The 24,683-nt window shown below is 41.4% G+C and overlaps 1 protein-coding gene across 3 annotated transcripts in view; it reads right to left on the bottom strand.

Moving 5' to 3' along the window:
- The window catches only part of ppp1r16b (protein phosphatase 1, regulatory subunit 16B), a 119,637-nt gene that overhangs the window by 27,816 nt on the left and 67,138 nt on the right, over nt 1-24,683 (bottom strand). For all 3 annotated transcript variants that reach the window (XM_068315300.1, XM_068315301.1, XM_068315302.1), the window contains 3 exons: nt 13,091-13,161; nt 1,882-2,027; nt 548-651 (listed from right to left, as the gene is read on the bottom strand). In XM_068315300.1, the coding sequence (XP_068171401.1) occupies nt 548-651; nt 1,882-2,027; nt 13,091-13,161 (321 nt within the window). The remainder of the gene's footprint in view (nt 1-547; nt 652-1,881; nt 2,028-13,090; nt 13,162-24,683) is intronic.

Here is a 24,683-nt window from a genome sequence, read left to right as displayed (position 1 = left end):
TCCGTTTTTAAACCACAATCCATCATTGCTTGTGGGATTACAGTTCAAATTTTAAAAAGTGCACTCCCAAATAACCACTTCACTGTGCAGCATTCCACTGTGTACAGGTCAGTTGTGGATGCTATCAGAGACTGAAATTTATCTTTACCTGCTCTGTTCTGGAATTAGTTAAATTTTACACCAGATGTTACCCATTACACTACAATATATTACAAATGTAGGATCTATTTCCTATGTATTACAGAGATGGGATGGTTCTGCTGGTTTAATTGTAAATGGATATATATGCTGTATAAGTGCAGCTTGATTAATGGGAGTATTTACAGGTAGTTGTTAAAAGAAGTTCCATATGGACATCTAAGATCTGTCTAAAACTTGAGTGACTCAGTTTCACAAACAATCATACAAAAGCCTGTAAACCTAAAGTTATATTTGTAAAAGTTCAACATTATCTTCTGTTTGTTTGATTGATCTACAGACATGTAAACCAAATGGCTGCTTAAAGCTCAATGTGGGCCGAGCATTTCTTACAACATTTCTTCTCTACCTCTGTTGGCCATGGCTGTCTCAATGATGTCCAGTGTTGGGTCGTCTTCACACAGGTCGTAGGGCATGTTCCCATCAGAGTTGACTGCTAGCAGATCTGCGCCACTGTGGGTGATGAGCAGATAAATAATTAACACTACTGGAACATTTAATTAAACAGGGTAATCAATGTTGTGACTACAGGTTACTCACGGCTAACATAAGGAAAAGTTATTTGTTTTCAACAACAAGCAGAACCAGCTACATAAACTTTAAAGATGCTCCCAGATTGTGTCAAGTTCTTGTGTTTTGCTCTTTTCTTTATTTTTTATTTTCAGTGTGAGAGAGATGGAAAAAACTGACTGATTGCTCAAAGTATGGACTACTACTGATGATGATATCAACAGATGGCAGCAGTGTGTCTGCATATGCTTTTTTGTGTTTAGTGCTTACTTAGGGCATACAGACTCAATATTCAACCCGTTAAATTCACAGTCAAAGACAAGAGTGCATGCACATACAGTCATCACTGTATAAATCTATATGTGCCTCTTTAGTATGTGAATGCTGCTACAAAAGACACTTCACACACTAATAATGCATGCTCACAATGAATGAGCTCATATAAAACTTGTGAATATAGCAGGATAGAGAAAGCTTCAACAAAAATTTATTTCTGTCATATCTGACATTTTTACCTCCACCCAAATTGTTTTGCTTGTGGCTTGTCTGGTTGCAAGAATCAACAAAAACAACCTGACAGATTGTCACGAAACTTCTTTAAAGGGTTAGACATGTAGAGAAAAGCCTTAATCATTCAAAATGTAATTTAAGCCACACTGACGTGCATTAATCTTTGCTATATCATGACATGATGAGAGCAGTACAGCTAAATTATGTTCTGTTACTGATTTCAACAATATCTGCCTGCCCTTACAAAACATCTGTCTTGTGTTTCTTTTTCACAGCGGGAGACAGTAGCAAGGAATAAAATTTAATATTTTCAGTTAATGGGGTGTAAATTATTTTCATCCCTGTATTAATATGTTTATAATTTTTACAAACTGCTGTGGTGAATGTGGAATAGTATTTTATCCATTGCTTTCTGCAACTCTGTGTGACAGTTTCTGAACTTTTAAGATCAGAAACACTTCGATTCTCTAGACGGGCCTGAACACATGTGTAAATGTCATATTGTGTTCTGGGTTAAGGGTTGTAACTGCTGCCCAAGGTGACAACGGATAGATGCCAATAACAGTAGAAGTTCAGATGGTCGAGCATAGGGGCTCTTTGGCTGAAGTAAGATGGGGCACCTTCATCAATGAATCATGGGTGTGGTGCATATGCATGTCTTACTGTGCAATAAGGATCTTAACCAGTCCTGCATGGCCACAGGTAGCAGCAGCATGCAATGGTGTCCAAAGCTCGTTGTCCTGAGCATTGACACAAGCTCCTCGGTCCAGCAGCATCTTCACCATCTCCTCGTAGTTATCAATACAACACTGTAGAGAAAGAGAAAGACACACATGGAAGACAATCTTATTTGCTAGTTTAAAATTCCAAACTTTGTCAGAGGGAAAAGGTGGGGGAAATGGAGCAAGAAAGAAACGGACAAGGAGAAGAAATGATCAAAGTGATACTTGGTGACCACTAGAGAAGATGGCTGAGAGTAAAAAGAAGCACTTTAAAGACATATGTCTCCTATTATCAATGAACAATGTGCAAATTTTGGGGAAAAATTGAGCTCTACAGTCTGCTCCTGTTTGGAGGAAAATCAACTTTAAAAAAGTTTTCTTTTCAGTCTGATATATAATTGTCGTATTTAAGATTTGGGCCTCGATGATGCCTTACTTTGGGCTTCGGCACTTTAACCATTATGAGAAAAGGATAAAAAGACTCAATTATCACTGAGAACAAACACAAACAAGAAGTTCATTGCCGAGCCTTGAAATAAAGCAAGGCCTTCCCTGGACTGCTCCACTGAGGTCTGTATGTTACATCTGAAGCCTGCTACGGCCAGAAAACAAGAACAACTGGAGTGCAATGGAGAGTGCATTTTCCCTCCAATAAATTTAAACCAGTGACACGTCAAACCGTATGCCTGCAAAAGACCTAAACCTGTGCATTGCAAAGTGTAAAACACATTAAGGGTTGTTCCGTGGATCTGAGGCCACACTGGAAATGCACCCACATCTCACGAACACTCATCCACAGAGACAGAATGAGGCAGAAAGTACTTGTTAAACTTGGGTGTGATTACAGGGTGGGCAGGAAAAAGACTGACAACCTTTCTCCAATTTAGCCGCTGTCAGCAGCAGCAGCTCTCTCCATCACAACTAATTGGTGTGTGCGTGGCACACTGAGGAAAGAAGGCATGAATGAAAAACAACAAAGAGAGGAGATTGTCATAGTCAGATGGCCGGGGCGAGTCACACAAAGGAAAGTTCAGAGCAAAAGTCTAGTACCCTGAAACTGAGAGGGTCTTTTGAATTAAGCAATGGTTTTTAAATAGTACCTATCACCTGAGTGCCGTACCCTCCCTTCCGTGCAGCAGTGACAATCCTGCTTGTTTCCAGAATCACTTGCATGTTTTTATTAATTTGTCTACTTCTGTCAGAAGATACTGTAGTGTTGTCTCCTTTTTTTAAAATGGTAATCATCTGTCAAGATGAAATGCCAAATATTTTCATGTAATAAATGACTTCATCCCATTATGATTCTATGCAGAGTGAGAAAAAAAATTAGAAAAATATACTTACTCTGTTTCAGAATTGATGCTTAGAGTTCTGCTATGCAGCATCCAATCTGAACAAACAGTGTTCAGACTGTTCCATTTCCTATTTGTTATCTTCCTTTAATCCAAATCTTACACGTTTTATATATTAACTTCTATTAAATTAAATGTATTTTAAATCACTATAGTGGAGTCTTTGATGCCACTTGCAATCCTCTTGTCTATTTCATGTCATTACACGAGACACATAATATGGGTCTGTGATTTACATCTATTTACATACATCTGAAAATGTGTTTTCCAATGTTTCCAGAAAATTAATATCTTACTAGTGGGAATCCGTGGAAATTTCACGATAAAACAATGCACACCCATAGTTTTCAAAAGACTTTGGCCAGTGTTTTCGTCCTGAATATCTGCGTTGTTGTGTGGACTAAAGGTGTAACCCCAACAAAAAGCCTCGCTGGCTGATGCCTTACGCTATATTGTTCACGTGATTCCTTCTGGCAGATGTGCTGTGATTGGTTGGGTGCCGTGATTGACAGGTATCTCCCCACCTATACAGTATATAGGTGGGGAGATATATTATCAGCAGTATATTCTAATCAAGTTTTGAAGTCACCCTTGTTCCACTGGGTGCTGCAAAAATCTTTTCAGTCATAAAAAAATGGACATCACAGGTTTCATCGGCTGGAGCCTCATCATTAAGTTGACAGCTATAGATTAAGATTCAGATTAACGGAGTTCTGAGGATGTGTAAGATAACTGACTTCTCCCTTGTACGGTGGACCAATGTAAGAAAATTCCTGGAACAAGTTGTGTCTGTACATATCAAAGGGCTTATTCTTGGCTCTTGTTTGTCTTGCATTCACTCTGAAACCAATGTAGAAATTAATTATGACCTTAAATATCTGTAGTCTTTAGAAATAAATGTATTATAAGGAAGCACATTTCCCAAGATCAAACATTTCACTTTTTACATGTATTCCAATGTTGCCCCCAATTGTGTGTGCCCATTATATGAACCTTGAGAAGCTGAAGTGTGCATAGAAGACTGATTTTTTTTCGTGAAAGAATTTCTGAAGTGCAACCACAAAACGTCGCAAGTATCTGAGTACAAGAACAAGTCTGAAAGCCATGCAGTAACAGGTACTAAAAAAAAACTGACAGGAAGGATTACTGTAGATAAAAAGATCTGGAAAATGCAAAGAAACAGTAGTAGCTCAGTCCACAGGGAACGGACCTTGAGATCATAGGGTGATCTTTGGAGTGTGGACTCATGGTTGGAGAGATACCAGTTCACCACTTTACACTGCGGAGGTGCCCTTGAGCAAAGCACAGACACCCTCTCCCCACACACACACACACACACACACACACACACACACACACACACACACACACACACACACACACACACACACACACACACACACACACACACACACACACACACACACAGCCATACATATCTCTCTTTGCATTCCTTGCATGTCTATAGCCTTTGTGTGTGTGTGGGAGGGGGTGCACCCACACACACAAACACACATTACGGCTTACATGTGAGTGTAAACAGAGTTTAAAAATGATTTCCCCACTGAAGGGAGTAATACAGTATAATATTGTATAATAAATGAAACTTCTTAAGCAGCTTTCTTGGACTAATAAGCCAAAAATGTTTAAAAAAATGAACAAGCAAAGAGCATCCCTGACTATGTTTTCAACACAAAAATTAAAACATAAACATTAAACAGAATCCATACTCGCAAACAACAAATGTCATAGTAAATATCTGTACAGTAATGTTTGTAGAGTCTGATGTAGCCACAGCAACTGACATGAGGTAATGGTCACATCCCCCAGTCTGTCCTTTCAGTCTCCTGTACTGTCTGTCTCTCCACCACCTCAATCTTGACTTGAATGCTTAACACTTAAAAAAAACTATTAAACCTCAATGACACAGGGAGAGGTGTTCGCCCTCACAAAGACTTTAGCGTTGACAGCCAAGGCTACTCAGATAAGACAGCTCTGACAGGAGTGTGGAGGAATAAATAAATGAATACACAATACAGACGAGGAAATGAAATTACTTCACAGATGCAGAGGACTGATAGTGGCAGGCTGGTGAAACAGATGCAAAGAAAATACAGCCGCAGACTGACTGGAAACATTACCAGCTGACAAGCACATCCTGTGAGTAACATTTCAGTCTCAGTGAGGAGCCTTTCTTTTGTATGCATAACCCCATTTATTCATAAAGGCATTGCTATGCATTTTATTTCAGTAGAAATAAAAGAGAAAATTACTATCCAGCAACAGAGGCACATAGTATAAAATATATTCTGAAGAACTTGAACTACTGACCAGTGAGTAATTATAGTGTCAGGATTTAAGTAGATAAGGAAGGAAACAGTAGAAAATACAGCTGGTTACCACTAAAGCACCATCCATATCCTAAATAATGCAAACAATGACACCCGATTTAAAAAACAGCTGAACCCATGGAAACAGAGGCATCATAGTGAAGATGAAGACAATGTGGCTGAAACACATTCAACTTAAAATCAAAGCTTGCATCAAAAACTTCAAGCAGCCTAATATTTTAGGTGTTCTACTATGTACTGTGTACAATTTCATGTTAAAACAAAACTGGCTTTTGAAAAAATAAATGTCATATTCTAAAAAAAAAAACATATAGAAACACATACTCCAGTCAAAGTGTGACGTCTGCTGTGATGAGCAGTTAGTTTTAGATGACATTACTGAGACAACACCATGACGTCCAGATACATTCACAAAATCAGCATTGCCCATCACAAATTAGTTTGTCGGAGTTGTGTTACATCCTAGAGAATAAGATTGATCATGATCAAGTCATTAGAGGCCCTTCTGCCCTCTCTTTTCATATTTACTGAACATCTCACCTACTTACTTATTCGCGCTTCAAGATGCACGGCTTCACTACATCGCAGATTTTTAGTAGGTAGTCATGTGATACCGTATGCACTAATGCTTATGGCTGACAGCATCCAGAAGTGCGGTGCATTCCGAGACTCACGGAATGCAGCATATTTCCGTGAATAACAAAAGTGTTTTAAACAGTCTATCAGAGTGTGGGAAAAGGTAATACAGATATAAGGTGGTTTAATATCAGTATGGGGAGGGTTCATAAACATTTAAATTACCATAAATTATAAAATGAATAGTTTGTCGCTATATTGCGGAATTTGTTTTTCACGGGTGGTCCTGGAACGCATTAACCGTGAGAAACGAGGGATTACAAAAGGACAAACACTTTTGTCAATCAATCAATCAATCAATCAAGTTTTATTTATAAAGCGCTAAATTACATCAACAGACATTTCAAAGAGAATTAACAGACAGAAACATCCAACAGAACACTCCAGAGCAAGTATAAGTGACAGAAAGAAAGAAGTGTCAGGATGGATTAGATAATGTTCTGTCTGTCAGGTTTGTGAAGAGTTGGTCCTGACCACCTGCAGACACACTTGATGACTGTATGAAGGTATTTTGCATCCAACCACCCATACAAACAAAAACTGCTCAACCCGATGTAGATGTTCAATAATACTGTATGTTGCAGAAATAAATAACTCAAATGTTATATTTTGAATAAGACATAAAATATACACTTGATAGTTTTATGTATTGAAATGGACTGTTGAAAAAATGAGAAGGCAGGATTCTTACAATAAATTTAAAAAAGAAAAATTAAACAAAAGGTGCTGCATCCAGTAGAGAGTTCACTACCAAACAGAGTTGGAGTGGGGAGGGTCTGGTTTCACATAGCCGCTCCTGGGTGGAGTGTGTGTTCACAGTTCAGAGGTGTATGAGGGGTGATTGATATGTCTGTGGCCTAAAGAAGGAGGACTTTCTCCTGCAGCCCGCATTCCATGCAGCTCTGAGTGATTATGGAGAAAGTTCAAAGTTAGTAACTTCTGTGGTATTTCTGTTTTAGTAACTACAAATTGGAAGGCAGCGCTGCAGAAGATGGAACCCCACGACCTTCATGCTTTCATCTGTTGCCTCATTCTGACAGCCTGATCTGAGGTCATGGCAGCCATTCAGCTCCGCTGTCAGGTTCCTACCTCACCTCCAAGAGATAACAGAGATCAGTGGTCAACATTCTGACAGTCATGATGAAGTTATTGCTGCTGTGGAACAATTTCTGCCAGTGTAAATACAGGACGGGAGGTGCTTAAAAAACTAAATGTGCTATGTTTTATAAGATTGAATCCTTTTACTGCTTTTTAAGTTTTTGTACATTTGCATAAAATTCTGTCTGTACCTATTTTGGTCTAACTGTGCATTCACATTCTGAGTTGCCTTAAAAGGTTTGTGAATAAGCTAAAATAAGGAAGGCAAGAGTCAGAATGAGTGAACAGGTACATGAGCTTTATCTGTCCAAAAGCAGAAGTGGTATTCTGCAGAGGCTGCTTCATTGTATTTTGTACATCTATTTCCGGAGCATATGCAGTATGAAAGACAGGAAGATGATGAGCCACAAATGTGTAAATGTGCATCCCATTACACATACAGTAGGTGGGAATCTGGAGAGCAAGTTATAGATTTTATTTTCTGGTAATTGGCAAGTTTGAAGATGTAAATCATAAAAAAATGAGCGGCCTCATAAAACTGACAAGAACAAGACTCTTAAGCGTGTCAAGACATTGGATACACTGATGGATTAACTCACATCTAAGGCTCCAGACTACAGCAGTGTCATAACACATAGCATCACAGAGAAACCACAAAATGGCAAACCACACAAGAGTCGAAAAAGAGGCCAGTCAAAACCCATGTTTCAACCCACCTGCTAGCGACTGCTTTGGTAATATTTTTCTGCATTTCCTCTTATTGTAAAAGTTTTTTTTAAAAATTCAAAAGTATTTGCAACCACGAAAAATTTAGTATATACCTGGTTGTCGAAACAATGAGGTAAGGGAATAATGTGTCTTTTCTCAGCACACAAGGATGTGAGTGTGGCTCTGACAAGGGCTCAGATTAAACCCACTGACAGCAACGGTTTTACTGGTATCTGTAAGTGGGCTGAGGGCTCTGGTAAAGTCAAGGAGGAAAAATTACAAAAGAATAAGTCTGTTAGTGAATGGCCGATATTTTTTCAGGACCAGGCTGTCACTGACGGAACTGGCACTGAAACACCGAGTGGTCGAGTGAGCAGGTTCTGGAGAGGACAGCGGTCAATAACGCATAAGAGGTTTTAAAAATTACCGCTCTATAGGAATAATGCATCTCATGAAGAAAGAGATTCTGAATTCAAAAACCAAAACAACCAAGTTCACCTGTTGAGAATTAAAGTCTGAATGAATCTAAATCCAGGCGGTGACAAACAGCTGAGGTGGGTGGATGATTTCTGGGCTCAGGTGCGGCTGCTGGTTGTCATTTCTTACCTCAAGCCTTTCAAATCGCAATCAGCTCTGTCTGCCACAAATTAGGTTTTCATTTTCAGAGCTGTGCGCACGCAATTTCTCTTCCTTACACACTTACATCACGAGCCTCCCTCACTTCTTCTCTTGGTTTGTCAGGTATATTAATGACCACTAAAGCATGACCGCTGGCTGATTTTCTCTGATATTGGGCTGCTCCCAAAAAATTGTGGTGAAAGTTGGCTGACTGGTAGCTTTGTTTTGAGCCTGTGTGAGCTCCTGGTTGTTTCGGATGGTTTTTGATCAACTTTAAAAGCAAGCCTACATGGTCCTCACCTGCTACTATGGAGAAATCTCTGGTAAAAAAATTTTTTTGAAAAATATAATCTCTAAATTGGATATGAGTAGACTACGTGGAAAATGAAAGAAGTGGGTGAAGCTGGTGTGCAGTCTGAGGACAGTGGTGTAGCTATGTGTGTGTGAGCATGGGGGAATAGCAAAGCTCACAGCAAAGTGAGCAGATTGGAAAGTTAGTGAGTCAACACTAGAATGAAGCGAAGCATTTAGTAAGAAATTGAAAAAAGAAAGAGCCTATACACCAGAAATAGGTTCTGCTGCCACACCCACACAGATGGAATAAGAAACTCTACAGGTTCAGAAGGTTCAAGGGTATTTACTAAACTTCAACAACAACAACAACGTTTTGGTGAAATACTGCAAGGTCCATAAGATACTCAAAAAGCAGGAGTAATGAAGAGCTGAATGAATCTTAATACAGATACCTCATAGGTGTGCAGCTGTCATTCATGACAGGAAGATAAAAGCCTCCATCACAGTCTTCTCTGTGTATTTCAATAATTCATCCACTGAAATACTTTCACATTCTTCTCTGTGTAAGTTTTTTCAGTGGTTGAATTACTGAAATGTTTTAAGTGTGACTCTGAGTCAAGGAGGGGTCATGAGGCAGAACTAAGAACTCGGAAAAGGTACAATTATTGTGAAGCAGGTATGGAATAAAACACATGGATGTTTATGTTTTTGGAACAAAGGTAGTGGATCTTATTGATAAAACTATTTTTCCAAGGGTTTTTATTTACAATGGACAGAAAATAAAACATGAATGTACTCAGTTGTTTTAAATATTGCAAAGAAAGAATCAGGACCTAAGAGCAACGGGCTTGACTTGTGCAAACAAGCAATTTCTGACCTAGAAAGTACTAAAGACTAAAAATGTAAAATTTTAACAGTGTATCCATTGTATTTTTACTTCATAACAAATAATTGAGGGGTGCTAAACTTAATGCAATTGCATATCACAGACAAGAATTTATTGAGAAAGCCAAGAAAATCTCATTGAAAGAAACCCAAAAAACCCAAATTGAAGCCCGTCCGGCTCAGTCTGAACTAGTGCTGTCAGACGATTAAAAAAATTAATCTAATTACAGGATTTGTAATTAATTAATCTAATTAATCGCATTTTCATCTCATTTCTGCTAAAATCCCCCAAATAAAAAATTTGTATTCCAGGACATTACAAAATTGTAGTGCATGACTAATCAATAGAAGTGAAGATTTGAAATCCACATTTTTATTGGTTAAGTGTGCTTTATCAATGAGTTTCAAAAGAAAAAAGGCCAAGCACATCAGCAAACCAAATTAGGCCAGGTGCATTTCTCAAAAATGCCATACAAATACAGTTAAATAAAATAAATGAAATTCAGAAATAAAATAAAGCTGAGTCTCAAATAGGCGCATAAGCAGACTCTCAATCAAAATGAATACTAAAGCCGACTCAATACAGCAATTCAAAATGAATAGTGTAACATGCCTCTAAATAAGGCAACATCAATAGACAGATGCCAACTGGCATTTCCTTTAAAAGGGTAAGCTAACGTTCAACTCTGTGTCCTTGACATGTTTTGCATTTAAATGATAAGTTAGGCTGGAGCTGCTTCGGTGATATGAAAATTCTCTTTTACAAAAGGTACAAATAATAATAATAATAATAATGGATTAGATTTCTGGGCTTGCACTAGGAAGCACTGTGCTAGGAAGAATTGAGTAAGCCACAAAAAGCCACATTCTGTGTCCAAGACAGCGGCGCAGCGTGCTGACAACCAATGCTTGTCGCGGGGGGGGGCATAGGGGGGATACCACCCACAGGGCGGGTAGGGGGGCCTCCCCCTGGAAATTTTTTAGAAAATGGGGTTGTTTTCCTGCATTCTGAGGGCAAAATCTTCTGTTCAGTTTACCTACAAAAATACACTAGAGTCAACAGTTCAAGTTGAACTATCTTTATTTCTATCCTACTTTATGCAGGTATAAATCTGAGATTCAACAATTGAAAACATTCACTATGTGAAGATACAGACATACAAAATATTACTCAATGTTTACTTGTAAGTTTTACTGGGCTAGAAGACATTTTAACTTTGACTTAGACACTTTGATTTTAATAAATTTGATTCTTGATATTACTCAATGTTTATTTGTAAGTTTTACTTGGACTAGAAGACATTTTAACTTTGACTACCACCAAAACCATTGGTATGCAATAGTTTAGTTTAGTTTAGTTTTTTTAATTCGATAATATGATTTTTCATTTCAATTTAAAAAAGCATGAAAAATAGCAAATGAGGTGAATACACATTTACATACATCGCTGGTTATTCCTGCCGGTCACAGGGATTAAAAGTCTAAGACTACATAAAAGTATTGATAATATATTTCATTTACCTTCTGATTGGTCTGTCACCACTCCTACCCCCTCTCAGCATTCATCATTTGTTGTTCAATTAGAATTTTAACGCAAAATCTACTATAAAACACTGGATTCTTAATTTCTTTTGATCGATCGTCCTCGCCTTGTCGTACACCAATTCGCGGGTTTAGCTTGTAAAAATAGAATCATTTTGTTTTTCATTGGACGAAAGGAGGTCATGACTCGAGTGCATATTTAATGATCGGGAGCGTTCGGGTCACTTCGGCTATTTCCGTCAGCTAGCGGAAATAGCGGCGCTAGCGGCGCTAGCGAGCGAAAAAGTTGTAGGTTTTAGCCTTTTTTCCATAAAAATAAGAACGCCACTGTGGCTACACAGTCTAAAAACCTTGTAGCCAATGTAGAATTTACTTTGCCTATGGCGAAGTGGCGAATGGCTAGCGCAAGCCTAGGTTTTATATAACGCTTTTCTGGACACTCAAAGACGCTTTACATCGGACCCATTATTCATTCACTCCTCATTGATACTCAGTGATGGTAAACTACGTGTGTAGCCACAGCTGCCCTGGGGCAGACTGACGGAGGCGTCTACAGCGCAGATTGGAAGCGCAGAATCACTGCGTTTTTGTTGATAGTCCCGTCTTTGTTCTTCTTACAAATAAACTTTCCGAAAAAAGGTCCGAGTGGGCTTGCCTCGTTCTCCTTTGTCGCGTCCATCTCTGTTGTCAGTCACCCTGCTGTTGACTAGTGGCGCAGGTACGAAGTGACCTCACTGCAGCCTACGGGTCCCTAAATGGGCCAAATTTAAAATGCTTGAGCATTGACTTGCCACTCGCAATTAATTGTGTTACTTTTTATAGCGAGTTAATTTGCAGCGTAATTAATTAATCTAATCTAATTCCTAAAAGAGTAAGCTAATCGCACAAAGATATTGTTTAATTATTCATGCAAAAAGGCAGTGATGGTGATGCTGGAGGTCAGGTTGGACTAATTCTTGTTTACGCTTCACAGAGTAGAACAAGGAGATATGGAACATTTGGTGACAACAGATTAAACTTAATTATGTGGCACAAATTTTAGTTCAATCGGTTGTGTACCGTATTTTACATAAAAACTTAGGTTGAAATTGAGAAGCATGTCAATCTTGAAGAACTCAAATGTATTTGTTCCACAAAAAGACAGACTTTGAGCTTATCTGACCTCAAATTTGTAAACACGGCAGTTGTGTAGAATTTTATCTCAAAATTACAAATATATGAAAACTGTAAAAAAAAATTATAATAATAAGTGAACTGAAACAGTAGGATGGACTTTAATTTAGTCTTCGTTAGTACTTGTCACTGATTGATGTGTTTTTTTGGCAACTGCATCTAAAGCATACGGCTCTTTTACTCCAACTGCACTGATTTATGATTTCTCTTTCACCCATTGCGACACAGACAACAGGGATCAATCATTCAGGCATCGGTCTGACTTTTATAGTGGAGTTTATGCTTTAAGTACAAGGACAAAAAACAAACCTTACAAAACACAGAGGTAGTCTATGACCTGCTCCACCTGCTGCTGGTGAAAAACATCTTTGTTTGCTTTTGTACATGTAGGTAATGTCATCTAATCACTGGGCATCCTTTTCTATCCAAAAACTAGTTCTAGAAACCTTCCATGTGAGAGTGACAAGACAAGAGAGACAGCAGACTATGTTACCTGGTGCAGGGCTGTGAGGCCGTCTTCATTGCAGAGGTCCGGACTGACATTATTCTTCAGCAGGTAGCGCACTGGTAGAAAAAGCGACAAAACATTTAAATAAGAATTAGAAAATGACCATGAAAGACTTCAAACACTTGATTTCCTAACTTTGGCTTAAAAAACTGCTTTTCACATAATAATTCACAAATAACTGCATAATTAATTTGTGACTATTGAAAAATAGTCAATTTATTGACTTCAGTTGTGGGTCCAGAGGAACACGTTTTAGTATGGTGGTATACAAATATCAGTACTGCAGAAAGAATAAAGGTTCTGGCTGATGCAAACAACAGATACAAGATGGGATTCCACAAAACCACATTTCTGATGCTGGCTCAAACAGCCTGCAGGCGCGCCGCAACTTAACTTTATGTTACCCAGTGACATCAGCAATCAACCTGGAATCTTTTAATCTCAATGCATCATCAAGATGCTCCCTGCAGAACCTAATCTCTCAAATGGTCGGCTCTGGCAGGACATCACCCAACTCACCTTGGGAATATGGATGAACAAAGGTTGTGTTAGCAGTTGCTTTGGATTATGCGGTTTGCCTCGCAGTCTAAACAGATAAACCCTCTTTTCCCTAGGACCCATATTCACAAAATATCAGCTATCTCAGGCAGCACACTGGACAGCTGACTGGATGCTAATGCTGCTAAATCTGCCTGCCTGAGCAGGAAGAGGCGAATCGGGCTCCTCTCTGCGTCATTATTGTTATCCTTTAATTTTGGCAGTGCTGCCAGCTGCCATTATTTCAAAATGACGACAAAAACTGTGCAGACCGATACATCAGGCTATGACGCTCAACGCTAGAGGAGACATGGGATTTGGGATCATAATTTTCACATCTGTCCCTTGGACTGGCTGAAAGAACATGAGACTAGAGCACAAACAAAGATACAGAGTATGGAAAAAACACAACCATTTGCTAATGAACTATTTGAGCTTATTCTCATGCAACAACAACGTAACATGATGTGATTCCTTCTCATGTCTTGTGATAATAAAAATAATTCAGAATTTTACATTACAAATAAAGCAGACAATTTTTTATCAATTTTAATTTTAGCAACCCTGATGTGTTGACATCATGAGTCCAGCAGCAGCATTCAAACATATGCATCAATGGCTTATAATAACGCATCGCACGTCCTGTAGGTCACCACTGTTCTGGTATATTTAAAAAGCCAAAGACACACAAAACACACTCACACACACACAGACACACACACACACACACACACACACACACACACACACACACACACACACACACACACACACACACACACACACACACACACACAACAAGCAGACTAAGTCTAGGCTGTGACTGTTCCAAACTACAGGATGGATTGTTTTTGTCCACATGTAAGCCCTGTTGCTTTTATCTCTCAATGCTTATGTCCTGATTTTTTGGGCTTCCTGTCTGTCGACTGTTTTACTGCACTTACACTTTTTTAACTGGAATTTTTATCGTGTTGTTTGATTTGTTTTAAATGCACCCAAGGGAGACTTGCAACTGCTTTGTGGAAGCTCATGGGGTTCCGTATAAAGTATGGAACAAAGAATAGCTTCAGGTTGTGGTTGGGGGAAACATGGCTGTGGAGTGAAAGGACTGAAGCAGGAGCGTTTTGGTTCCTTCACAAATGCACAAGACCGACGTACACAATGTCTTCTTGATAGTTTAGAAAAAGATGACACTACAGACAAATTAGTCAGCAACTCTGAAAGTAAGATAACTACAGTAGGTTCTTGTATGAAAAAAATACTGTTAATATTTGCAGGAACATATACTGTACTTACAGTATACATTGTGCAGTTCTGTAAATACCATCAGCATGACATCTTCAACCTATGTAATCCATTTAAACAGTGAGCTTTCTCTGCATGGAGCTTTAGATGGTGAAGTTAGTAACGTTACTGCTCCTGAAGGACATGACAGAAAAATATTTATTGTGTGACAACTAGAGATAAGTTAGAGGGAGTTTCCTCAAGAGGCCTTTCATTACAAGATGAAAGTGAAAATGAAAATTGACTGGAGGAAAGTTCATGCATAGCGGCCAAGTTTCAGGGATTGCCTTTTAGTGAGATGCTGCAGATAAATGTTAGTACCATTTGATGATAATGGCAGCTGGTCATCATGGAAACATTGTGCAATCCATAAATGTGACCGAGGAAATTATTTTTTTTGTAGCAGCAGAATGATGGAAGTGCAGCTATCACCAGGCTATTATCACTATTATCCCACATCCTTATCGCTGGACGCATTAGACTTCTTTTCTATGCAACACCAAAACCATCTACATGAGCAGTCACCTGCACTTCAACTACAGGGCTTGGTGCTGAACTCAGTGCTTTTATAGGTGCCGACCAAATTACACTCCTACTACAGGAACAGATTCACATTAAATCAGATGGCAATACATTTTTACGCCTGAGGATGCATCTAGTTGAGAGATTCACTTAAAGAGGCAGAGGCTGCTTCAATTTTGTAAGTGAGGTAACACTTAAAAGAAAAGTAAAACTCAAAAACACATCTTCTCCATTGCCTGTTTTACACAATTTAACACTGTCCAGAGAAGCAGGTCTAGACTTAGGAAACACTTGATCAGACATGAGATATCAGAAAGCTGAATTCCCAAGTGCACTGTGGTTTCCACAGCTTACGTTTGCGTACCTACCACATGCACTGTTGTCCTTCATAGAGAGCTGGAGATCCACGAAGGAAAACAACTTATTTTAATGGATCAGTTGGTTTTATAACAGCTTTGATTCCTACCAGAAGAACAAAGAGCAGATTTTTCTGGGACGATATTATCTGAAGATTTTCCCTGCTGATTTATCAACAAAGTAACTCAGTCCACCTGCAATTCATCACAAAAGATGATTTATTACGTTAAAACTTTTAGCATGCCTTAAACCTGAGTTGAAAAAAGAGCAGTGGTTCTTCTGCGTTGGATCAGGCACATTTTGAGTTATTTATATTTTTATATAATCCAATATTGGTTGATGTTCCAGCTGCCACAGCCGGAACAGATGGTTCACTATTTACCAATTCCGGGAAGTGGTAATCGAAGAAAAAGGTGACATCACAGTCAGTGCTCAGAGAATTAAGCCACGGGTTAAGAAGTTCAAGCTCGGTCTGACTGCCTCCATTTGGAATCACAGCTCATCTCTGCTTTAGGGCTGAAGGTAAAACTCAGACGGAACCAGTATGAGCTGCATCATCACAACTTTATGTAGTTAGTCAGAGATGTTTTACTGTTTAAATATAAAATTAACTTAATTTAAATAAATGTTATAATAAAGGATGCAGTATCTCAACACTTCTTACAAACAGATAACTGCATGACTTTAATCTCTTTTAACTGAAAAAGGGAAGAGCGTTGCATGACTTTTAGGAAGGAGTTAAGACAGACTGTGTGGCAAGGAGGTGCTTCCAGATGACTAGACAACTACAGCTAATGTGATCAGGGAGACAGGTAGGAGAGTACTTGGTGTGTCATCTGGAAGGAAAGTAGATAAGGAAACTTGGTGGTGGAATGAGGAGGTACAGGAGTGTGTACAGTGAAAGAGGTTAGCTAAGAAGAAGTGGGACGCAGAAGACTGCGGAGAGTAGACAGGAGTACAGGGAGATGCAGCGTGAGGTGAAAGTAGCGGTAGCAAAGGCCAAACAAGGGGCTTATGATGACTAGGTTGGACAGTAAGGAGGAAGAGACTGATCTATACAGGTTGGAGAGACAAACAGAGATGGGAAGGCCGTGCAGCAGGTTAGGGTGATCAAGGATAGGGATGGAATTGTATTGACAGGTGCCAGTAGTGTGACCCAGTACCTGGATGCAGGACATTAGGTACCGGGCTGCACAGAACATTTGACTTTTTTTTTTAATTGATTACCAGTCTAAAGATGTTTTATTTTTAAAAGTGACGTCTGTGAGGAATGACGCACAGACGAATGCATGTGTCAGTCCCACTTGACAAGTCTCTGTCACGTGACAGGTTAACAGCCATTACCTCTAAATTAAGCACCCAGAATTTTGCAAGTTTTCTGGATTAAAGTCAAGGCAGATTATCCTGAGATCACCCAAAAAGTATCAAAAACCCTGGGTCAATTTCCAAACTCTTGTCTTTGTGAAGCGGGATTTTCTGCAGTGACCATAAAGAAAACCAAACTGCGGAGTAGACTGTACGTCCGGAACACACCTCAGGTTCATTGTCTCCCGTTACCCCTACAGCAGCGGTGCCCAACAACTAATTCTCATTGTAATTATTATCATTTGAGTGACTTGTTCACCCTTCTACTGGAAATGATCAGTATTTCTCCTAAGTTGAATGCACTGATTTTAAAAAAAAACCTCATCACTGCAGTCACGTGAATCCATTTTTTAATATACAGTGCGCCCTCGTTCTTTGCTGTCAATGCGTTCCATGAACCACACGCAATTGAGGAAACAGCAATCAAGATCACGATCCATTTATCTTATTATTTACGGTAATTTAAACATTTATGAACCCTCCCTATACTGATATTAAACCACTTTCTATCTGTATTATCTTTTCCCACACTCTTATAAACTTTTTAAAACACTTGAGTCTCACGAAAGTCCTTGACTGACAGAAAGAGTTTGCCGTCAGCCAATAGAATGCAGTACGGTATCACATGACTGCCGACAAAAATCCGCGATGAGGTGGAGTCGCAATCATTGATGCAGGAGGGCACACGGCAATTATTTCTTACAATTATTTTGTTAACAGAGATGATCAATTTATGAATTATCAATTTATTGTCTGTTGATGTCTGCATTTTACATAAAACCACTGCGAATGATTTATTATTAGACTACAGCTGTCCTGGCATCATTAACGATTATCGAGCAAACGAAGGCTGGTTTGTGAAAATATTGTCTAAGACTTAACCGGTCTGTGGTGCAAAAAAGGTTGAGGACCCCTGCTCTAAAACACAGGATGCTTCCAAAACGCATGTATGATTGATCAGAGCATAATTACGTCAAATGATTTATGCATTACAAACCTGTACATAAAACACAAAATTATATTAGCAGTACATTAATATCAGATTCATCAGATTGATGCTGAATAAGTATGACTGACCGCTCCTGTAATGGGAATTTCACCTGTGTGGATTTGAAGAGCATAGAGAGGCCTGTTCTCAGGCAACTCTGCTCAGTTGAGTTGTTTTGGCCCATTCCAGTGTGAAAGGTCGCCTGATAAAGATGTTTTTCTCGGGGTATGTGAATGCCTCCTACACTGCCTTCCCAGGTGTAGTGAGGGCTTCCCCACGCTGCCTGAGAAACCCCGTCTTTCCCAGACAGTGTGGTGCGTAGTTTATTCCTGTGTATAAAAGTAGAGGGTTTCCGGTGCCAAGTTGTAGTCAGCTGCGGGTTGCGTGGGGACGCGTACGGACGCCCAGCGTGGTTGATGCTACTCTGCCTGGGTTGTAGGCTCTCCTGCCCATTGTGTCAAGGTAAGAGACTGAGCACATTTGGAATGCTTCAGCTCACCCAAAGAATTTTAGGGTACTATCCTATGCTCTGTGGAGGGAATGAACGACACATTTGTTCTAGCATCATAGGGGGTCTTGGGACTCAAAGTACATTACTATGCTCTGTGGGGAATGAAACTACGAGCTTACTCCAGCTGTTCTTTGTGGAGGATGTAGCTACCAGTTTATTCTAGCATCATAGTTGTATATTATTCACTGTTTGCTGCTCATTATTCACTGTTTGCTGCTCATTATTTGTTGTTCGTTTGCTCTATGCTCTGCGGGAAATAAATCATTAATTTATTATAGCATCATAGCAGTTTTCTGTCTGATTTATTGTGTGAGTTTTTCCAAATTTTTCACAAAACAGCTTCCCAGTCTGTGCCCCGCTGTTTCTCATCATTAAATCCTGACTGGTGTTTTATCCACACTGCTGTGTAGCAGTTATGAAAGCTAAGTGAGTGAAAATCAAAATTCAATTACACTGGATTCCGGCCGGTGTTTTTATGATTTCTGTAATACACGGGAGAAGCTCTGGTGTGTTTTCATATGTGTTAAAGAATCTTTGCCCACTGAAGGGTGTCGACATCAATGTTTTTACAGAATTTGAATCTGGAGGAGCTATCAGAATGTGCCGGTTATCTTATGCTGTCCCCGTTCTCCGGGTTGAAAATTATATATTTGAAAATGTGCTGGAAATCAGACAGCTACTGGGAAATATAAATGGTGGTGGGCTTGATTGGATTTTAGGGTAGCATGTGTGAGAATGTGTATGGATTGGTGCTGAAGTGGTTTCTCTCTGGGGCCGATGCATCAGTTGGGATGAAAAGGCTTTGAGTGAAGGCGTGTGATGTGTCTAATGCTGAGAATGAGGGAATGTAAACAGAAAAACACACACTTACGAACGCTTCTTTTTGTTTGTGCTCTAAATATTTATGTTGTGTTTTATTGTTTTATTTTTGTCTTTACTGTGAGAAAGTGTATTGGTTTCAATCTGTGTGTGTGTGTGTGTGTGTGTGTGTGTGTGTGTGTGTGTGTGTGTGTGTGTGTGTGTGTGTGTGTGTGTGTGTGTGTGTGTGTGTGTGTGTGTGTGTGTGTGTGTGTGTGTGTGTAATAATAAAGGCCTGCTTCTTCCTGGAAAAAAACAAAGACATCCACAATAAAGCAAGTACATGAATCAATATGGAGGTGAAACGAGAATTATTGATTTCTCTGGTCCTTATTGGACGGTCAACCAGAATATTATTACAAGCAAACAACCTTACATTTCATTTACCCAGAACCTTTTTCTGCCACTATATCACACGATTACTAAATGATGGGGTGACACAAATAGACGTCAAAGACACGTCAAACACACGTCAAACAAGTCGCTCCTCGTGGGAAAATCAGTGGGTGAAACAGACTCTTTGTGAAGTGTAAACTCAGAAACTCTCTCATTACCATATAACTTTCTGAACACATTAACTTAAATTGTGGAAGGACAAAACCTCTCATAAAGGGAAGAGTCATACCATGATTACAATTGTCTTACTAAGACTATTAAAATGGCAATCAGCAGCAGAGGTTCTCTGAGGGACACAAAGGTCTGTGTAGCACCAGTCTGAATGGAAACGTGACTGAATGACACTAATCTCTATAGATAAAACACAAAACAGATGAATCATCAAAAGAATGTCCATCCATCCATCCTTCATCTACCGATTATCCGGGGCCAGGTCGCGGAGGCAACAGTCTGAGCAGTGATGCCCTTAATTCCCTTTCCTCAGACACCTCCTCCAGCTTCTCCGGGGGGAGCCCAAGGCATTCCCAGGCCAGCAGGGAGACATAGTCCCTCCAGCGTGTCGTAGGTCTTCCTCAAGGTCTCCTCCCAGTAGGACATGCCCAGAACACCTCCCCAGGGAGGAATCCAGGAGGCATCCTGAACAGATGCCCGAGCCACCTCAGCTGGCTCCGCTCAAGACGGAGGAGCAGCGGCTCTACTCCGAGCTCCTCCCTGGTGACTGAGCTCCTCAACCTATCTCTAAGGGTGCGCCCAGCCACTCTACGGGGGAAACTCATTTCAGCCGCTTGAATCCGGGATCTTGTTCTTTCGATCATGACCCAAAGCTTATGACCATAGGTGAGAGCAGGAACGTAGATTGACCGGTAAATCGAGAGCTTCGCCTTGCAACTCAACTCCTTTTTCACCACGACAGACCTATATAGCGACTGCATCACTGCAGAAGCTGCACCTATCCGTCTGTCAATCTCACGTTCCATCCTTCCCTCACTCCTGAACAAGACTCCAAGATACTTACACTCCTCCACTTGGGGTAAGGACTCTCCACCAGATCGGTGGCACATCGCCCTTTTCCGGTCGAGAACCATGGCCTCGGATTTAGAGGTGCTGATCCTCATCCCACTGGAGTCACACTCGGCTGCAAACCATCCCAGTGCACGCTGAAGGTCCAGGTTTGATGAGGCCAACAGGACAACATCATCTGTAAAAAGCAGAGATGAAATCCTTTGGTCCCCAAACCAGATTCCCTCCGGACCCTGGCTGCGCCTAGAAATTCTGTCCATAAAGATTATGAACAGAACCGTTGATAGAGGGCAGCCCTGCCGGAGTCCAACATGCACCTGGAACAGGTCTGACTTACTTACAATGTGAACCAAACTCTGGCTTCGGTCATACAGGGACCGGACAGCCCTCAGCAAAGGGCCCCGGACCCCATACTCCCGAATCACTCGCCACAAGATACTACGAGGGACACGATCGAATGCCTTCTCCAGATCCACGAAACACATGTGAACTGGTTGGGCAAACTCCCATGAACCCTCGAGCACTCGATGGAGAGTGTAGAGCTGGTCCAGTGTTCCACGACCGGGACGAAAACCACATTGTTCCTCCTGAATCCGCGGTTTGACTATAGGTCTACTCCTCCTCTCCAGTACCCTGGAATAGACTTTCCCCAGGAGGCTGAGGAGTGCGATCCCCCTATAGTTGGAAAACACCCTCCGGTCCCCCTTTTTGAAAAGAGGGACCACCGCCCCAGTGTGCCAATCCAGAGGTACTGCCCCTGACTGCCATGCGATGTTACAGAGACGTGTCAACCATGACAGTCCCTGCACATCAAGAAACTTGAGGTACTCAGGGCGAATCTCATCCACCCCCAGTGCTTTGCCACCGAGGAGTTTGGCAACCACCTCGGTGACTTCAGCTTGGGTGATGGACGAGTCCACCTCTGAGACCTCAGCCTCTGCTTCCTCTGTGTAAGACATGGCAGCGGGATTGAGGAGATTCTCGAAGTATTCTTTCCACCGCCCAACAATATCCTCAGTCGAGGTCAGCAGCTCTCCGCCTCGACTGTAAACAGTGTTGGCTGTGCATCGCTTTCCCCTCCTGAGGCGCCGAATGGTTTGCCAGAATTTCTTTGAGGCTGACTGTCTTCCTCCATGGCCTCACCAAACTCTTCCCAGACCTGAATTTTTGCCTCCGTGACTACTCGAGCTGCAGTACGACTGGCCTGCCTGTACCTGTCAGCTGCCTCAAGAGTCCTAAAATTCTACAAGATTTGATAGGACTCCATCTTGAGCTTGACGGCATCCCTTACTTCCAGTGTCCAGCACCAGGTTCGGGGGTTACCGCCGCGACAGGCACCAGAGACCTTGCGACCACAGCTTCGAGCAGCCGCTTCAACAATGGAGGCGGAGAACATGGTCCACTCTGACTCAATGTCCCCAGCCTCCTGCGGGATCTGGGAGAAGCTCTCCCGGAGGTGGGAGTTGAAGCCCTCACTGACAGAGGGTTCTGCCAGACGTTCCCAGCAGACTCTCAAAACACATTGGGGCCTGCCGAGTCTGTCCGGCCTCCTGCCCTGCCAGCAGATCCAACTCACCACCAGGTGGTGATCGGTTGACAGCTCTGCCACTCTCTTCACCCTAGTGTCCAACACACGCAGTCGGAGGTCTGATGATACGACAACAAAGTCGATCATCGACCTCCAGCTTAGGGTGTCCTTGTGCCATGTGCACTGATGGACATCCCTGTGGTTGAGCAATGTGTTTGTTATGGACAAACTGTGACTAGCACAGAAGTCCAATAACAGAACACCACTCGTGTTCAGATCTGGGAGGCCGTTCATCCCAATCACCCCTTTCCAGGTCTCACTGTCATTGCCCACGTGACCGTTGAAGTCCCCAAGGAGAACAATGGAGTCCCCAGACAGAGCACTATTCAGTACTCCTCCCAGGGACTCCAAGAAGGCCGGGTATTCCGCACTGCCATTTGGCCCATAGGCCGAAACGACAGTGTCCCCAACCCAAAGGCGCAGGGATGCGACCCTCTCATTCACCGGGGTGAAGTCCAACATATGACGGCTGAGCTGTGGGGTCACAAGCAAGCCCACACCAGCCTGCCGCCTCTCACCTTGGGCAACACCAGAAAAGTGGAGAGTCCAATCCCTCTCAAGGGTTTGGGTTCCAGAGCCCAAGCTGTGGGTGGAAGAGAGCCCGACTATATCTAGTCGGTACCTCTCAACCTCCCTCACAAGCTCTGGCTCCTTTCCCCCCAACAAGGTGACATTCCATGTCCCTAGAGCTAGACTCTTTGTCTGGGAATTGGGGTCATCGAGCCCTATGCTGACGACTGCCACCCAATCCACACTGCACCCGTCCTACGGTTTCCTCGGCGGGTGGTGAGTCCACCAGAGGTTGGGCGCACGTCGTCCTTTCGGGTTGAGCCTGGCCGGGCCCCGTGGTCAGAGGCCCGGCCACCAGGCGCTCGTATACGAGCCCCAACCCTGGGCCTGGCTCCAGGGTGGGGCCCCGGTTGCGCCATACCGGGCGACGTCACAGTCCTTGATTTTGCTTTCATCATAGGGGTTTTTGTAGGGGTGGCAGCTCTTGGAGACTCCTCCGAGTGCTGCCATCTTATCGTGGTGGGGGAGTTTGAGTGCCCGAATGATCCCGGGAGCTATGTTGCCAGGGGCTTAATGCTACTGCTAGGGTCTCCCATGACAAACAGGTCCTGGGTGACGGGCCAGACTAAGAGCAGTACAAAAAACCCCAAAAGAATGTCATTGGTCTTTAATGTGTTGCTCTATTGTATTTTTATATGTATATTTTAAATACCAAGTTGTTGATCACTTTGTGCTGACTGGCTGATGTTTTTTTTTGTCGTGAAGACACAAAACCATAACTATTAGAATGAATAACCAAGGCTGTTTAAAAAATGCTATTTCATTACTCTGATCACAACTTTTATGACAAAACGACTTTCAACACTAAACACTACAAACTCTGAATTGGGTTAAAAATGTGCAGTTGCATGATAAAGAGTGGAGAAGAAAAAAAGCAAAAGACCACAGACATTAACCAGTGTTTGAAAACACACACACACACACACACACACACACACACACACACACACACACACACACACACACACAAAGGAATCTATTACATTTATGGGTCACCATGGTGATTATCTACACCCCTAATGCCAGAACCACAACACAGCTGAAATCTCATGTCTTCCTGGGCAGGTCCCATAAATTCCCATTGAGGGAGGAGCTGGAGCTGGACGAGATGCTTCCCAAAAGATAAAAGATATATAAACAAACAACGGCACAAGAAGGAAGACCCACCCCTCCTTCCTGTTATCTTACCGCGTCTCCACAGTAATGTGTGTGAATGTGTGTGAGTGATGGAAACAAACCCCAAGTGAATGAACCAGGACGCTAAAAGAGTTATCTCAGCTCTGACTAGATTACTGATAAAAAGCTAGTCACAAACGTCCAAACAGGGTCAACAAGATGAATACTGTACTAAAGGTTGCTGGAGTCTGGTCTAATTAAAACTAGAAATACTTTTACTGTAGAGACTAAACAAATCAAATATTTTTCCTACATTTTTTAACAGAGATTATGATTCTCAGGTGAAAAAAAGAAAGCCTCTGTTTTCGTGCCTAATAGGTTTAAAACAACTGAGTAATTGTTGCTGACCTCTATCTTGATGTTTTAATAGAAACTAGTTTTATTAAAGCTCTGATCTGTCAGCAAA

The sequence above is a fragment of the Antennarius striatus genome, chromosome 5, assembly GCF_040054535.1.
Source record: "Antennarius striatus isolate MH-2024 chromosome 5, ASM4005453v1, whole genome shotgun sequence".
In the NCBI taxonomy this organism is placed as follows: Eukaryota; Metazoa; Chordata; class Actinopteri; order Lophiiformes; family Antennariidae; genus Antennarius; species Antennarius striatus.
The sequence above is the reverse complement of the archived record's forward strand: the minus strand, read 5'-3'. Positions and strand labels throughout refer to the sequence as shown.